Source organism: Aythya marila (assembly GCF_965140915.1).
Source record: "Aythya marila genome assembly, chromosome: 11".
NCBI lineage: Eukaryota > Metazoa > Chordata > Aves > Anseriformes > Anatidae > Aythya > Aythya marila.
The window spans coordinates 8,236,910-8,256,020 of NC_139052.1; the positions used below are offsets into that span (position 1 = coordinate 8,236,910).

At 36.2% G+C, this 19,111-nt stretch overlaps 1 protein-coding gene across 5 annotated transcripts in view; it reads right to left on the reverse strand.

Annotated features, from left to right (window-relative positions):
- Positions 1-280: 280 nt before the first annotated feature.
- Positions 281-19,111, reverse strand: part of NRG4 (neuregulin 4) — a 47,614-nt gene continuing 28,783 nt past the window's right edge. For 2 of the 5 annotated variants that reach the window (XM_082768978.1, XM_082768977.1), the window contains exons 3-6: positions 16,193-16,286; positions 10,908-11,057; positions 6,013-6,092; positions 281-5,920 (exon numbers count right to left, since the gene is read on the reverse strand). In XM_082768978.1, coding sequence (XP_082625104.1) covers positions 5,904-5,920; positions 6,013-6,092; positions 10,908-11,057; positions 16,193-16,286 — 341 coding nt within the window. In that variant the 3' untranslated portion in view covers positions 281-5,903. The remainder of the gene's footprint in view (positions 5,921-6,012; positions 6,093-10,907; positions 11,058-16,192; positions 16,287-19,111) is intronic. The other 3 variants (XM_082768975.1, XM_082768976.1, XR_014318248.1) reach the window with 2 other exon arrangements.

Consider the following 19,111-nt stretch of genomic DNA (forward strand, 5'->3'; position numbering starts at 1 on the left):
ATCTAAGTCACAAGACCTGCAGAGAAGAGTGGTGATTTTGCTGACACAAGGTAAAAGGCATTCTTTATCCCCATGTTTTGAATATGAGCAATGTTTCATTATATGTTTCTTTTTAATGCATCTTTTAGTTGAGTGAACTGTAGGTATCAGAAGTATAAAAAGTAATAGGCAAATGTATGATGTCTAATCTCTTATTTGCACAACCAAAATAGCATTTACAAAACGTAAAACTATTACAGGAATTTTTATTTTCAAATTAGTAATTCAATTAATAATGAATTAGAATTCAGTTACTAATTCAAAAATCCACTCTATAGGATTTTTCTATAATTTGCCATTGTAAGAAAGCAAGAATAAATCAGTAAAAGTGGAGGCAAATTGTCACAAGTGTACGTTCAGAAAGCAGTTTCAGTTAAAAACTGCAGAAAACTTTTACTGTATGAGGCTGTGGTGAATCCTCGTAATAATTCCCACCTTAATACAGCAATTGTAATTCATGCACATGAAAGCAGTTCAAGATGAGTGTTAGATGCTAATTCTCAAATTTCTTACTTGATTTTTTTCCTGTTCTTAAGCCCATTTCTCAGCCAGATACAGACTCCAGAAGAGGCTGCTGTTTTGCAAGAGGCTCCAGGTTAGCCTCAAGGGTGTTCTGCCTAGGAACATGTCTCCTGATCTACAGGCTCAAAGGTGTGCAGCAAGGTAAACAGCTCATTTCTGGTGGTGGTGTGCCTGGGTCCTGTACCACAGTTTCAGATGAAATAAATACAAGTCCAAACATTGTAGGACCCTTGCACTGATTACTGTACACCTACCAGCAGTTCATAAAATGTGGGGTATTCTTCTAAACAGGTAACAAACAATTAGTGGGAAAAAATGGAAGCTTTTCAAAGGAAAAGTGCAAAAAAAAAGTTTGGATTATTTGGAAATGATATTACCTGGACATGTGTGTTTAGAATTATTAACAGAGAAATAGCTATTTGGAAAATAGCTTTGATAATTTAGGAACAAAAATTTTATTCCTAAATCAATGGGATTTATGCTTCTAAATTGTTTAAACACTTTAAAAAATATATAAATTGCCATAATTAACATTTCACAGCTAGATCCTCACTGAGATTAGCAGGTAGCACTGACTTCTTAAAATAGCTGTTTCGGAGTGATTCTTATTGCTGAATCAGTGGCAGTCATGTCACCTCGAGATAATTTTTCACAACTCTATGAGTTAGAAACAGCTTTTTTAAAATTAAGCTCATTTTAGTTGAGGAGACAGTGTGGCAACAGTGAGAGCAAACACTAATCCCCTGAAAACAGGAACTCCAGAACCGGTGAAAATGGCTGAATAGTTTGAAACAGCAGTGAATGTTGTGATGGAGAAAAAAAGAATAGAACATACAACATAGATTCGAATTACGGAGCCCTGTTAAAAATGCCAGCAGATGGTCAGCTACATTTTTACAGCCCACTGTTTGCCTGTACAAAAGTAGTAGTGCAAACACTATTACTGAGAGCTTAACTTGAAACCAGTCTCCTGTCATGTTCACTGAGAACGTTCAGATGTGGTACAAACTGACCCAGAGCTGAATTTAAGTGTTAGAAATTGTATTTAGTTTTCATTTGGGGGATGAAAACAGTGCTATCTTGATGTTATTTCAGGTTCTGTTTATGCACCCTTAGCTAGCTGTAGGAAAAATTGCTGGTGAAAGGCTTTTTGGAGTATCGCTTCCAAGTATGCAACTGAGCTGCAACCTGCCTGTAAGTACTTCAGTACTTCATTTCTGTTTGGTACTTTGCTGTCAAGACATTGCTCTTAGACATTAGAATATAGGTTATGTTGAACAGGTTAAAAGTACTAAAAACACAAGAAGAACGGACTTTGAATAAGCACAAGCAAGTAATATTACATACAATAATGATTATTTTTTTTAACATCTTTAGACGAACACATGTTTTTGTTTGCTTGTTTTCGCCAAAAGTGCAGAAAATACTGCAGTACTTCTTTAAAGAAGAACCTTTTTCACTTATCTTAATAAAAAAACCCACAACAATTTATGTCTAGATTCTTCTGGTTATGCAGTATAATCAGAAATACAGTAATGTTCCATCTCTTCATTTACATGCATAGATGTCAACAGAAGACATTACATCTAAGAGAGAGATACAATGAAGATTTGCATCCTGGTAATGTAAATAACATTGCCAAAGAATCATAACCAGTTTAGCTCTAGTTCCCCTCCACTCCCCGACTCGCACAGATACACATTCAGTAATATTCCCGGGTTTGAATATGGTCATAGTACAAGTGAAAACTCCTACCCAAAATAATCCACAGTTCTGTCAGTTTTTATCTTAAATAGCTTGGTATCGTTTAAAGCTGAAAGGATGCCAAATACCAATGGAACATAATTGAGGGGCATGGGCTTGTCTTTTAATGTAGAAGAGGTAGTTGTCCCATGTTCCATCCATAACCACCTTCAACAAAAGCTCTCCCTCCCTGGGCAGCCTCTTCTAGGTACATATCTCGTGATACAGAATTTGCTGAACACATAACAGGAAGTTTTAGCTTTTTAGCCATGATCACTGCTTTACCTTTCCGCATGGCTTCTGGTCAGTTGGTAGTTCCTACAGTCACAACACTTAAAACAGAAAGCAGTGGTGCAGCTGGAATGTCTGTTGTGGTAAGTTCTCTCCCCCACTTCTTCCCTGCTTTCCATTTTGAAATAACTAAATCATACTGTCAGAGCCTCTCTATTGTTCTTTCAAAATGCAGGGCCAGGAGAAAAATAATTTTTTTGGTGCAGTAAATTGTGAAGGGGTGGCATAATATTGAAAGTACCGTTAGAGTGGTTAGTGCTACCAAATGGATTGCCCGTTGGTTATTCCACATAATATTTAACAATATAAATCCAAAGACAGAAAAATCTTCATTTTCCTTGAACAGGTATTTGAAAAAATACGGGAGAGAGAGACTGAACAACATATAAGCAGCCTCTTAGGTCTATAAAGAGGTTTCCTGTTAGTGGTTGGCATTTTGTTCTGCAAATGATCAGAAGGATTCACTAACACATTAAAAAGAGCCCTTTACTATGAGGAAGGAAAGGAAGAAAAACATGATCCTCAAGTATAAGAGAATTTTTGCTGTAACAAATCAATTGGTATGTAATTGTACTAGTGTAGGCTCCTAGGATACCAGTCTTTTCCCCTTCTCTTCCCCCTGTAACTTTTAAACTGGTGGAGAAATAATTTCAAAGATAGGAGATTTTATGTTTCATGAAAACTGGAGTCAAGCAGAGAAGAGACCGTGACTCATCCCTGTGTATGCACGTAACACCTTTTACGCTCCACTGACTCCAGCCCCAAGATCAGATCCATTGGAACCATTGTTTCTGTAGCTTTCTTGCTCACAGGACTACTTGCTTAATTGTGTAAGCAAGCATTGCACAATTTTATTAAATTGGATGTAATGTTGGCTACCCTGCACTTCCTGTGGCATTTGGCCAGCTTAAAATGAATTTGTAGCCAAATCTCCTTTTGACCTGAAAGACAAATTCCCCGAACTTGCAAATTGAAATAAATAATTTTAGAAACTGGAATGTTCTCTTTTGCAGTGGATTAGAAGGAACCTGAATTGCTAATAGGATTTCATTCAAAGATAACATTGTTTCATAAATTGACCTGTTTGCATTTAAACATGGTTTTGTTTTATTCATTCTCACTTCTTGTACAAATTGTTTCCTGGATAATGCAAACATGATTGGTAATACTGAGTAACTATTCCATGTTTGTCTGGAAAGCTGAGAGGGTTGTAGGAGGTTATAGTGTACAACTTGAGTCCATTTATTTTTCACATCTTCTATTAATATTTCCTTCCTGGATTTCCATTTAAGACGACCATAAGCCTTTTCTTCTTTCAATGAAAATAGCATGCTGAAGTTTACTAAGTCTGAATGTCTCGTGATCAATAACACATGGAAATTATTTAACAGCCGTCTTCTGTGACTAATTTCCACTGAGGCTATGCAAAGTATTTTAGGGAACACAGATTCTAATGTAGCTGTCATTATTGCTGCGCATCTAAGCTCTGCATTTAACACTGGTATGTCCATATGTGATGAAAAAACACTTTCATCTTTCTTAGCCTTTAAAACAACATTATCAGCTTCCTCGTGAGTATCTGCTAAGGGTATGAAGAAAAAGAAATAACATCTAGGTTCAGTTAATTTGGGGAGAAACTTATCTTTCCGTGCTTTATATAACTTAATAAGGAACTTCTCTGGATCAGGGCCTCTACTTGATTTGATGCTTTCAGATTTTCCCTTTAGATGCCAAGCTTTAACTTGGGCTCCAACTTCTCTGAAATGAATCCTCAGAAAGTAATGTATTTTTCTGTGTTGTTTTCTAATAGTTTCTATGTTACATTTTTTTCCTTGACTTCTTACCGTACACACTGTAGCATTATGCCTTTTCTTCTCTGTCTTGCTGTACTTTCGTCTACATTGATATAAAATACACAGTATTTTTTCTGACAAAAGAGCATGCAGTAGACACCCTAGGAATTGAAGCTTATTCAAATTTTTCTTTGCACTTCCATTTTTATACACCTCCATTTTTTTTATTTCAAAGATGAGAAATATGCATTCCGCATTTTCTCCCATTTGAAATCCTGAAATTTTCTCAATAAACTTTCTCTTCAAAACAGTATTATAAATGCCATACAGTGAACTGCTAGGTAATGTGCCATTATGGAAATAGGTGCATTTTTTCCTAGTTGCAACCTCCAGTGATAGAAATGAGTTGAAAATAAAATTGTTCAATTCACAATTTCTGTGCCGCTGACCACCCATCCGGTCTCTTTGTGTCATCAAGGCAGAAAGAGAGAAAAACCATGCCATGTCATTTGACCTCTCTTTGCCAGAGTAAGGGAATCCTGTAAGGAACCAGATAGCGATATATATATTGGTGTGATCAGCAAATGGTTATGTGAGTAAACCAAAGGGATCCTTAGAGAGGACAGTGCTTGTCCAGCCAACACACCTGTCTAGATAATATATTGTTTCAGGAATGGACCTGATGAATACAATTCCTGACTTCTACTGTCTGAAATATCAACTGTAAACCTAAAGTAAGATTTAGATCAGTAGTGAGAATTTTAGAAGGCGGCAAGACAAAAATAAAACCAGCAAGGAAGGTACCTTGCTTAGTATTAGGGACATATACCAAGCAAAGGGTAAATACGCTACCCAGTAGGCTACTTCTAACCATTACCAATCTCTTCTCTTAGTATTTTCTTTTAATTTGAATTAAAATCTTGTGCCAGAAAGCTGACCAATACAATAGCAGTGGTATCTCACCCTCTTATCTTACTATTAATAATAATTAAAAAAAAAGCTGAAGAAAGGTACTTCTTTTTTCCTACATCTGGTAAGAGTATTCTGAAACAAGCCAAATCCTTGACATACTTCACAAATACAAATTTTGAAGCTACTGAATGAAGAGAGTTTTCAACTCCTTTGGGATGATCGTATCAAAAGTTCATGGTGTTACCTCGCGCTAAAAAATCCTGATTGTCTCACATTCTCTATGTAGTGAAGAAAGATTTCATACTTCTCATGCAGTAAGAAACAAAATTATGTCATGCTTTTATCTGTTCATCATTGAAAACAGTATCTCACAAAATCCAAACATAGGTTATAGTGATTTCTGTATAATTTGATACACCTTTAAAAAACATAAAACTCTATTAAATGCAACAGTTTATGTATTAATTGCAGTTTTCTCTAACACAGAAGTAGGACTGCTCTTACAGCCTACTTTCTTTACTTAACCCCCTTACCATTTCAACCACTACAACTTTAATGGTTGCTCTGCAAATCATTTTCTCACCATTCTTCCATGCTAATGCTTTACTCTGTTATTATTTCTGAAAAACAAAAAAACATGAGTTTCACTAATGAAAGCTTCCTCCCCAGATTTTGTCACAGAGTCCAATCATTTCATTTTAAGTGTACTCACTGTTGCAGCCATTGCTGCTTGTAGTATCAACCAGGTTGGCACCGCACTCTGATGAACTTGTTCTGGGAATGGATGCTTTCCTGACAGTAAGAAACAAAAAAGAGACATCAGGGATGAATAAATCAAACAACACAGAGAGCAAAAGGAAGTTCTCAAAGAAGACACTAATTAAATGACCCTTCTACCAGGGGAGAGTAACACAGGTCTTCTGCAATTACTGTCGAACTAATACTCATCATTGCTGAGAAGCATGTATTTGAGGGAGAACAACAGAGATCAGAGGCAGGAACAGCACTTGGAACTAGACAGCTTCTCTCCTGAAGTTAATGTTCCTGTTCCAGTCTGATTTCTCAGGTCTTTATTAAACAATGAGTAGATACCACAATATTATTTATCAGTAACTCTCTTAGCATTTGGAAGTGAAATGTCAATAGTGCGATATTTTCCGTACTTTCCTGAGGAGAAGCAGATCCTTTAGATAGAAATGATCTCTTGTTTCTTTCCTTCTTCATTTTAATAGTAATTAGACATATGCGCTCTTGAGAAAAGTCATGAGCTATTCTCTTTTCTGTCCAGTTTGTGTCCTGTGGTGGTATAACTCCTCCACAAAATCTGTTGTCTTGGATAGCTCAAATAGCTTTATGCCTAGACCCTGTTGTTTTGGCTGGCTGAGTTCCCATTCATCAATATAAGCTTATCATACAGGTTATTTGGCATTTCAATATGACTTACAATAAAGTATAGCAATAAATTGCAGATTTAGTTTAGTTTTCCCTTGGGTTTTCTCTACCCCTCTGAGCTGTGTGTGTGGCACTCTGCACTATGATTTTTAAAAAAAAACTGTGTTATGTGAAATCTGTGCTAATCAGCTTTCTAAATTGTCTTCCGGTAAGCCTTGTACAGTATGTTTCTGGAGTAGGAAGGCCAGGTGGACCTCTACTGACACCTAAACTGCTTGTAGTAAAACATACCATTTGTTCCTTCAGTAACAATGTAATAGCAGGGATTCTGAATACTTTCCTGTTTTCCTCAGAGGACAACTGTAGACTTTATCAGTGCTGTTTACAGGCAGGGTGCTGTGTGTGTTTGAGAGCAGCTTGATCTACTTCCATGTACTGGATCATGTACTTCCATCTGCTCACAGGTTATACTGCACCTAAAGAGGCACTGCACCCATACTCCAAGACTTTTTTTTAATTATTATTAAATAGCAAATCACTCTTATAACACCAGTTCTGATTTTAAAAGTGTATGTGTGTGTGTGTGTGTGTATATATATATGGATATATTTTACATTTGCAGTCTTTGCTAAAAATACAGTTGTTGGCATGATGTCCCCTTCCTAGAAGTGTTCAAAGTCAGGTTGTATGGGGCTTTGCACAGCCTTATCTATTGTGTCCTCATATATGTCCAGATGTCCTTATCCAATAGCTGGACATAGCAACGTGCTGAGTGAGCTTCGAGAGGAATGCAGCAAGCAGAAGTGAGCATGCTCTTTAAAGATTGGGATTCCCTCTTTGACAGAGAATTGACATTTATTGCCCATGAAACAGAACAGTCCTGGAAATAAATAGGAAGCTAAAGTGCTGAACTGGTTTCCGCATTACTTTTGGGTGTGGACAGCACTGTTCTTATGGTGATATAAAACTGTTCTACGAGACTCATTTTTGATGAGGCATAAAAACATAGTCTTTTCTTTGTAACTGTTAAAGATTCTTCATAATTTTTCATAAAAGGAAAGTAAACCAACTCATTACTACCTAAATAATTATATCCTATTTATCTGAAACTCAGAGAGAGTTCTAAAGTAGCCATTCCTTCAGCAAGTTTCAGCAACAATAGGAGGTTTAATCTAGACAACTGTTTATACTTCCCAGTTATAAGCTGTTTTTTTCATCACCAGTCCTTCAGCACTCCTGAATTCCCTCTTCCTTCCCTACATTCTCTGCTGTTCCTTTCACTCAGACCTTAATTCCCCTATTGTTATTTCACTCTATTTTCCATCATTCTCACCCTCCAGCTATTTCAAATACTGTTTCTTCATTGTCTTTGTTTCTCTCTCCTTTGCCTTATCCTTGTAGGTTTGATTTCTTAAACTATATCATTGTGAGGAATCCTTGTATATAATCAAATACAGCATGAAATCAGCCTAACAGCAGATTGAAAAAAGTAAATCTTTGATAAAAATGCGACAAATCAGCTAAATATAAAAGGAGAGTTGTTTCCTAACGTTCACCCTGAGCTTTTCCTATGCAGCCCTTCTCTTTTACAGGCTACTTTCACCATTACATATGAGTTTTATGAGCAGAGTAACGCTGTCCTTTCTCCTGTCCTTGTATGCTGCATGAATTTGTTTGTGGGGAACATTAAATGGATGCACACATGCCTGGTTCTGAAATCTGCCACAAGCAGCCTGAGAGGAAGAAAACTTGGAAAGGAGGGCAGATGAAAGTGATTACAGTGACAAAATAATACAGCATTGATTTCCTAAAAGAGCTGATGTATAATTGTAGGGAATCAGTTTCTCTATAATAAGTTGCAATTAATGTCTCCTCTTCTGCATTCTCCCAGATCACATTACGTACTAAAAACACACTAGAATCCTCTGCTTAAAGTGCCACAGAAATGCTTACTTACACACAATATGGGGGAAGAAACTCTGCTTTCTTCTTTTGGATCAAGCATATTTGCTAACAAAGTGTAGTAGTGGAAACCTGATAGCATAATATATTTCTCTAAAACTTAGATGCAATATATCCTGTCAAAGAGGACAAAGTCAATGACAACACAAACTTTCAGCTAACCCTTACAGGCCCTGGTCCCGCTGTCTTCTAATATGTTATGATACAGCTGGTAGGGCAAAACAAAACATATTAATGACAGCTGCTAGCAATTATCCTTGTTTGTACATCTAAGGACAGGAGAATAAATTAAAGTAGCTAGGTAAGACTCCTCTGATACATTGGTTACATCAGTCAAGAAATAAGGACTTTTGGATGTGAAGTGTTTCTTTTATAGAAGAGTTCCCTAGTATATGATGGTTGTGTTACACCCGCCTTCTGGAGTGTTCAAGGTGAGATAAGTCAGTTTTTAGACAGTAATGTTCTGTACTTTAAAGAAATTAATTGTGATTTTTATGAGATTTCCTAAGTTAACCTGGTATGTAAGCTAGATTTAAGGGCAACTGTGTCAAGATTGAGTTGCTGACCTTGTTTCTGTTTTAAAGAGACTCTACCTGTTCTGCCAGTTAAATAAGGACTGAGTAAATTGATCTCCTATAAGTAAATGGTGTTTGAGGCTCACCTTAAAACTGTGTAAGAGAGGACTTGTGTAGGCCTGCAATTGCTGTACTTTTAAGCTTGTGTACTCTATTATGCAAGGCTCTTTGTCTGTAAAACTCAGTAGGCTGTCTCCAGCCTTCACCTTATTGAAGGTATATCTTACTTGTATACCTTACTGTATACAAGACAAAAGGGTTTCCTGAATGGATTAGTCTTTAAATTCTCTGCTCTCTGAAGCCTTTTTTCCTCTTTTCGAAGACAAGATTTGCTTCTAAAGAAACAAAAAGTTATGAGACTTGCATGAATTTTTCTAAGTTACTAAAAACCGTATTCTGTTTTGGTAACTTTATAGTAATCTGCAAATACTCTTGCTAACTACTAATCTGTGGTTGCACTGCTGATAAGACAGGATTAATTTAATTAAAGTGACTAAGGTAAGGAGTATCCTCTACAAAAACTTTATTTAATACGAACTTTGTTTGTCAAATACTCTGAAATCTCTTCTCAATGTCCTCAGCTATGGGAAAAACAGGCACCTGGTGGGTTTCTGTGACAGTAGCTGAAGTGAAAGTAGACTGGCTCTTCCCTGAAAGGCATGGATCAGAGAGGTTGATTTGGTAATATGATTATTTAAGAGCAAAGAATAGAATTGCAAAAACCTTGGGATATCATAGCTAAGGAGAAATGCAGAAGAGCAGCAACAGAAAAAGCGAATGATCGCTAATAATTACAGGGGTTAGCAAGTTATCTCATCAATACATGTTCACAGCATAAGGGAAAGTAAGCTCTTGCAAAAGGCACGGTACCCTAAAGACAAGGGAGGAAATAGGAGATGAAGTTGTCTACTCAGATGCAGAGGGTAAGTTTGTTTGGGTTTGGTGCAAGTCTACTGATATACATGTATGTATTTAGTGTTACAGCATCAAATAGATGGGTTATTTAATCCTACTAACTCTTTACGTGTTTTCATTGGGAATCCTAATACACCTAGTAGTCCTAATGCTACAAAAATAGAACCTGTGGCACTTGCTGTACAGCACTGACCTCTTCATGCTAGTTCAGCGTGATTGATCCTGGGTAGATGTGTTAGCCCTCTGATGTGTTCTAAATTTCTGTTAGTTAATGAATATCTGTCTGGGATGGTTCTTGATTTTGATTCTTTACTTACAACTTTCCTCATTAAAGTAGGAGCTGTAAAGGCATCAGTTAGTTTGGCTGCCAACTCAATGCAGTGAAACAGTTTCTAGTCACTTCGGTAATTTGCTTCTACTTCTAAATCTTTGGAGAACGTAAGGGTTGACCAATATTTGAAAGTAATAACTCTAGGTATACTGTAAAATCTATCAGAAACTAGTTTACTAGATGTGTTGTGGTTTTTTGTTGTTGGTGGTTTTTTTTCTTTTTACAAAGCAACTAGAAGTAATAGCTTAGAAAAGTCATTTAGAAGGAATACCACAGGCAACAAGTTGAGACATCCACATTAATTATGCTGAATAACCACACAAACCTTATGGATAATGCATTACATACTTTTATATTCAAATAATTAGTACATGATTACCAGAAGAAATTTCTACTTGATTAAATAGCTTCAACGCTCTGAAGCACTTTTACCTGCAAAGGAAGTAGAATGTTCCAATTAAAAGAACTCCAAGCAGAAGTAGTGAAGCCAAGAGAACTGCAAACAGGTCACCTTTTGTTTGAGACTTGATGCTGGGCAGCAGAACTTCTTCACAACGGGCTCCTGTGTAGTTCTCAATACACCTGGAAAACCAAATTTTATACAGATTAGAGCATATCTTGTTTGTGAAATCTAATGGCTGCTTTTGGTCTTAAGTGGTGTAGGAGTGGGGAGAGATTTATATTAGTTTCAGAGCATACTTTCTTATAGAATTTCCACTTGCTTCTTATTTTTGGAATATAGGTAATTGGGCATGTTGGGTATTAAGTTTGTATTCTGACTCACACTGCTTTTATATGTTAAAATGTTAAACTATATCTTTTGTTATACATTCATTGGATGAGCAATATATTTTGTATTTAAGTTTGCCTTCACAGGCAAACTGAATTAAATCCACCTTTTCAATGTTAACTCTGTCATCCTATTGGTTCTTACCTTGCACGCAGTAGTCATGCTTTTTTCTTTTGGTGTAACTTTTTATTGCTCTTTGCTAATGAGCTGGTACTGTCAGCTGCATAAATGAAATGAGCATTCATTGAGGCAAAGTGCACCTAAGACACTTGACTAGCAAAGGTAGCTTATGAAGTAAAATAACTTATACAGGGAAATGTTACATGATTGGGGAATGACCCTCTCATTCATTGAGAGAACTACCTAAAGGATTTCCCTACTATGTTTATTTTACATATTGAGCTTCTGAAAATTTTTTCCAAAGACAATTCAAAATACATCAGGAGCTGCAGAAGAAGCAAAAATTCCCACTGCTTTACTAAGTATTGCACACAGTGCAGAGAAACACCTTGGATGCTTATACTTCTTTCAGACAGGACTCGTTTGCATATACAGGTAGTCAAGCGAAGCATTCTAGTGAACGATGCTTCTGAAAAGCTGGAATGAGCTAGCTGAAGCTGAAGCTAAAATTTTCTTTATTTGTCTTATTTTTTGCACTTATTCCGCAAAATTTTCTTGGAATTTGTTGCATCACAGAAAATGGAAAGCACTTAGTTCAACAACTACATTCTGTATGTATTTTTCTTGTATGTATATTTGCTCCTTTCTATTTGAATTACTGAAGATCTTGCTCCTTCTTGCTATTTCTGGCACTGACGTTGTAATAATCTGTGCCATAAGCAATTTTGGGCTCTAGCTGAGGAAAGTGGGCTGAACTCCTTAACGTGTTTAGTGTTCTCCATTGGCAGTGGCAAGGTATAACTTTAGATGAGGGATTAAAAGTTGAAAGGGGGAGAAACAGTTTAGCTTATTTAAATCTAACAAACATATTACTGTCAGTATACCACCATGCGTGCCTGGTATGGCTCCCAGCACCAGTTTCCTGTAGCTTATGGACTACTCTTTCAGTACTACTGGTCTAAAGTATTGCACAAAGAATTACTACCATTTCTTTTAATTATTTGCTTTTGAAAATAAAATGGAAGATTTGCACAGATCACTGGGAGAGTGATATGGGCCAGGATGGGAACAGGTATCCTTATCATGTATTAAAGCTGTGCTGCTGATCAAACAGTCTCCATTTAATAAGGGCAACGTGAGACTATTCAGAGTTACTACATTTGAGTGCTGGGAGGAGGAAAGATAGGCAGGCTGCCCTGATTGCTTGAGATAATATTCCAGATACTTACTGTAAGTGTAGTGGCACTTCAGTAGCCTATTCCTGTACTGTAGAATGCTTTAAGAATAGAAATGTAGTTTGAGTGGGGCATTGTTCTCTAGCAAGTGAGAGAAACGCTTTGTAGAGCTGAATAGAATAACAGGAATAGAAAATGGAATGTAATATTCATACAAGTATTTTTGAATACCAATGACATCTGGAGAATAATGCAAGGCTAAAATGATACAGGAATAAAAAAATAAATAGGCTTTGGCATCAAATGAAGGATTGTAGAAAAGTTCTAGAGAATGAGTATAAAATGAAGCAGGAGGAAGAAAAGATGGTCCTTCTAGCTAAAGAGAGCTGCATAGGTAGGATTAGGGTTAAAATGTCACGGTTAGAGAACTGTTGTGATAAGGTAGACTGACCTGTCATGAACAGTCCATGGAAGCCACATTTAACATACATTAAAAAAATTGGAAATGCAATGCCAGTGCAGCTAAAAGGTTGTTGAGATTTTAGCCACATTGTATGAAATAGAAAGCAGAACCAGATGTTTAAGGCAGTACTATGCCCAAAATAAGCAAAGGAACACGACAGCATTGCATCAGTTTCTATAGGAGGTCTTAAAATACCCTCATGGTTTGTAAAGTGCCGAGCATACATCTTAAAGCATGTTCTGTGTTCTACTCTGGAAAATGTTGATTATAAAGAGGGAGGGAGAGAACAAAAAACAAACATAGAAAAAGCAGCACACAACCTGTATCTTGTCTGAAATAAAAAAGATGACTCTCAGCTATCTTTCAAGTAAGCACATGGAAATATCAGAACTTCACCTCAGGCAATGAAATCTTAATTCTGCACTGTGTTAATTAATGATTCTGGGACAGCTGCATATCAGGTGCTGAGGCAAACATCTTTCAGCCCCGTGTTTGATGATACACCTGAGGCGGCTGCTTTTACAGCCTTCTCTCTTTTGCTGCCTGTTTGTTTCTGTAGTACAATTGAGCATTCCCAGGTTTGAAGCTTATCTTGTATATGGTGACAGGTGTGCCTTTTGCTGCTAAGGTCATTAACTCAGTGCTAGAAAAGGAACAAATGAAGATGGCAGCTGAGCAACTTCATGTTTTAACATACATCAGCTGTATTTAAAAGCTGCTTTGTTGCACTGGTGGGGGAGGGTCAACTAATGTTTAATTTTATTAAATATCTTCTATGTATATATATCAATTTCTTAATAGTGTAAATAAATGAAATGTCCAAAAGTAAACAGTGGCTCTTAATTTGAGCATGCTACAAAATACATGTTTCTAAAGAATGATGCAATTTTCCCACTTATGTTGTGGAATTACTTCCAATGACATTGCATCAGGTAATGTGGACTATGTTGAGCACAACACATTTGTCTAAATAAATAGCATGCCAAGGCAAATGTGTTTTAAGATACTTTTACATTTTGCTAGTACATTCTTATTGCATTTCCCCCTTCTAATCAGGGGGCATTTCCCCTTTCTAATCAGTGCTTCACAGTGATGCAGCCTTTGGTTCTAAATTTCTGATTCAGTTGTTGTGTTGGTGGGAAGTAATCATTTGAGAGCACTTGGAAGCTTTAGGTTTTCTGCAAGAAATCTGTATCATAGAAACTTTGAACAACTGTGATGATGCCAGTCTTGAAGATCCAGAATGCCAAATATTTTTCTGCATTCTGCTGAATAGCAATGCATTTTTTTCTGTTGTTTCTATTCACATCACTGCTGATTACTAAGATATCTGTGTGTAAACAAAACCTTTCTCATCTATAATTAGCCTCCTCTGACTGATTAAGGAACATGCTTAGAATGAGGACATACTTAAATAGAAGCGTTCTATTTAAACCCATATAACTTCATAATCAACCATTAGATACAGAGGAAAAATACTTGATAATTTAAATGCTATAGGATTGCCTGAGTATAACAGAAATGCTCTTATAATGGTACTTTTTGTGCTTCAGCAGATTATAAAATCTTCTAGTACCTGAATTACAAATTCCTTCATTTGGAGCTCTTTTAAAGTAAAGTTGTCTATGCTGACCGACTTGTGCTCCTGAAGATTGAGTTTTTCTGAATACATGTTACTTCATCAGATAGACCTTTTTTGTTATGTAGTCCAGCAACAGTTGAGAGTGGATGCTTTGAAATCTTATCACCGATGCTGCTTAGTCTACTTTTTTTCATTTTATTATTTTAATGTCAATAATAAGGGATTCCTTCTTGAGAGAAAAAAAAAAAAAACACATGTATATATCAACATGCATGAAATGCATTACTTTGTGTGCACATAGTATTTATTTTACATCACAGAAGTCTGAGGTTTATCAGCTAGAATAAATCATTACAATGCAGCACGCTTGTGCTTTATCGTTATTTCCGGATCTGATTTATTATATGACAGTGATATTCTGTATATATTTTTAAATGAACATTTACCACAAAATTATTTTCTCACCTACTAGATGAGTTTACGTACCTGAGGTTTTTTTTTTTGGTTTAGATTGAATTGTCCCATATAAAACAAAAGAAAGTAATATTTGAATTAGACACCTTAGAAAAGACTGTTTCCTTTGTCTGCTTCACCCTATTATTGTTAGTTACAGCTTATGATTGGAGATGGAGTGGATGCTGCCATAGGGAGGAAAATAGGTAGTATCCTGAAGTATATACAGTAGGTGTCTGAATGTCTATTATTATGTTATGTAAATTCATTAAATTAACCATAATTTATCTTGATAAACAATAGCTAAGAATTAGTAAATACAGAACCATGACAAACTAAAATTAAATTTAGCATCGTCTTATGTCTTTGTTTTTAAAAAAAAAAAAAAAGAGAGAGAGGGCTGTATTTACACAGGAAACAAATATACATGCAAAAGCAGGAAATGTTTCTTTTTCCAGCGTGCAACCTGGGCTCCAAAGGGAAAAATGGACCTTTAAACTAATGGCCCAAGAAGCATCTGTATGCGCTGTCTAGATGTTTCTTTAGCAAGTGGTCTGTCACTGTAAATACTGCCCTTCAAGTGTTGCAGTGAGATTCAGAGAACACAGTAAGTCTTGAGTTACGTGTTGTGTTGTTTTTTTCTCCCTTAAAAGATTATATTCCTTTTTGCATGCCTCCTCCTTTTGTTCAGGTCAGGCCATTTTTATGTTATCAGAATTTTTGCAATATAATTCATCTGGAAGAAAAGCTGGCAAGGTACTTTGCCATTCTGAATGCCTTTCCTACAGCTTATTCTCCATTAGGCAAAGGGTGTTTTGTTCCTTTCTATATTGTAATGAGGGGAGGAAACATGGCCCTAAATATAGATATCATTCTGAATGCATACATAACTGAGTACTGTTGCAACCATCAAACAAGTATATCCCAAGTACATGACTGTTTTTCTTCACTGTCATTTCTGTGTGGGCTAGGTAAGTAATCTGAGCATGAATTACTGAATTTGGGATAGCCAAGGTAACAGGTATTTTCTTTCATGTAATGGTTTAACAATACGTTCTTAAAGGAGCAAAATGGAGAAAGTTTTGAGATAGCTGCTGTCCAATATTTAAAAACACAAGTTTTGGCATCACTAACCTGCAGAATGGACTGGATACAGTAGGAATCATATAACAAATTCCTCCATTTAGACAAAAAGATCCATAACTGGTGCCACAGAGTTCTTCATGATCTTCAAAATAAGACCAAAATAAACACAGTGAAAAATGGAGATTTCTGGATTTTTATCAATAATTATACTTTTTTTTTTTGGGGGGGGGGGGGGGGAGTGAGAAGGACAGCTTCATTTTAATAAAAACAAACTAGAACAACAACAAAAAAAACATGCTATCACTACACTAGGAACAAATATGGAATTAGTCTTGCCTTCCAGGCTAGCAGTGTATGTCATTATCCATCTTGAAAAATTGTTTTATGTAATTACATGCAGAAAGATCACAAAATTGTTTTATGTAATTACATGCAAAAAGATCACAAAAAGATCACAAAAGAAAGGTCACTGTATCAGATAGAGAACACTAAGATTATGAATAAATTTTAAAAGTTTATCTTGTAGGAACAGGAACTTTTGTATTTTCCATTACCTCATTTGCCTTTTGTGACCACAAACCATACAAAATAAAGGGATACATATAATACGAAGTCCAGTTTGTCCTGTTACATTGGCATAAACAATTTTGAGCTTAACTAGTTTCTATGAGAGGATCAGAGTCAGTACAGATAATCCCAGAATATTCCCAGCTGTGGCCCAGGGCATTTTAAAGCTTCTTCAGGCTGTATTAAGAACTGAATCATAGCAGTTGGACACTACCAGTTTTTCTCATCATAATAAAGTACCTAGCCTGTGAAGTGTTACATACATAGAAGACTGTTACAATGCAATTTCCACAAATCTCAAAATTTATTTATTTATTTATTTATTTTTTAATGCAGTTCATGCAAGAAGCCTAAGTTATGTTTTAAACATAACTAGGCATTCTAATGAAATGTCCAGGACACTGATGCTGGCACTTATAGAAGCAATTGCCCACTATATGATAAATGGAATAGCTGACTGCAATTACATTCTTGTTGACAGCAGTCTAAATTTGGAAGTTGGACTGCATATATTTAATGTGTCATTAACTCATTTTATATATATGTGTATATATTTATACTTTCAGTCTTATGAAACCACAATATCTCAATCAAAAGTAAAATAGAACAGTCTTCTGACATCACAAGCCTGAGAATCATGTGTTACCTCACACTTCAGGTGTTGTTTTTGCTGTTATTTCTCCCAGAAGTTCTGAAAATCAGAATTCTGCTGTGTCACTACTTATGCATGGAAGACATGCTCTATACAAAATACAGCGTTGTTGACAAGGAGTTGAGATTTTAATTTTCTTATTTGTTTCTCAGAAAACAAATAGTTTTGGTTCCTCTTTACTCTTGCAGGAAAAAGGAGAAAGTGTGGTCATAAGACATTCTTCCTTAAAGGCAGCTTCCATGGCTTTGTGCGTAGAATAAATCTGACCTTTCAGAGTAGTAGAAAAGCTTATCTATCCCTTACCCTGTGCAACAAACACATCATGCACCCTGGTAGGTACTGGGCCATCTTTAGTAATCCTACTGTCTGTCTTTTCACACATTCTTCAATTTCTACAATGTCATATTGACACAGGAGTGTGGATGATGTCCATATATCATTTTAAGACCAAGGCAGTTCTATCACAGAGATCAACAGGAATTCAGTTTCATGTTGGTGCTATCAAAGTGTTAACATTCAAATGGTAACCAGACCTTTTAGTGTGTGTGCAGATAAATTAGGAAGCTGGAGGAGAGATGTAAGGCTGGAAAGATTGTTGATGTTTGACCTGATTGCCCTGGTTCAAGATGTGGCATAACAGATGTGTGCTTCACCAACATTACTAGGAGTTAAATGGAAAGTTACTTTAACTCTGAGGCTATCTGTGCTTGTCTAGTGGCAAATCATTTACTGCAGGTTCACTGTAAAAGACAATATTATTTTGCATGAGTAACAGTATAACTACAATTAGAATAAAATGGCAACAGGAAAAAAAAAAAAAAGAAAATTTTTGAACAAGAACTACAAATGATTAGATTTTAGCCTTTTTGAATGTAACAGTAGAACTTCTGTGGCAGTGTAACTGCATTGAAGGCCATATCCTTCCTTAAATGAAGAGAGAGGATATTGAATGCAAGAACACTGTATCAGGATATCTATGCAATTATAAGAACTAAGAGAAAAAGCAAAACTCTCAACTTTGACCTGGTCTCAACTCCATTAAGTATCTGAGGGAGTCAAATGTTGTTGACGTTTTACCAGATGGAGGAGCGAGATAGTAGAAGGTAGGCCCCACAGAAAAAGGTCTTCACAGACAGCTCAGGGGAAGCCTTAGAAGTTGTTCTTGAGAGAACTTGTTAACTTTCTTAAAATTCTGCCTTATGGGTATATGCCTTTTCCTCATTTTTATTCAGAAATGTACCTGTCTTACTTTTTTATACTGGCAGAGCAGTAGAGTATTGAAGCAAACTAGGTGCCTCAGTCATTCAGGTCTCCGAACATTTGGGGAAAAAGATCCTCTTGCTGTTACAGTGTGATCCATGTATTAAGGACCAGCTCTGCAATCCAGCTAGGCATTTCTGTTCTGGAAAAATACCTCAGGCACTCTGTCTTATGAAAAGCGAGGGACAGAGAACAAAAAGTGCCTAGGAGGCCTTCAAAACCTTTTCGATTATAACTACAGACAATTTCCCTACAGGCTGTTTCTTTCTAGTGCTAGACATTATTTCCAATGCTAAGGGAAAAATGGTAACCTTAATTTTACCAGAAATGTGATATTTGAAGAAGCGTCTACATCCATGTGGGCCAGGTGCTCCATTTTCCAACCAACTGTGCTTTTTATTAATCCTAGCTTTTGTGTTAATATTTTGCTACTACTTAATGAAAGTACCTGAGTAATGCAGTATTAAGTAGAGCACACAAATATGAAA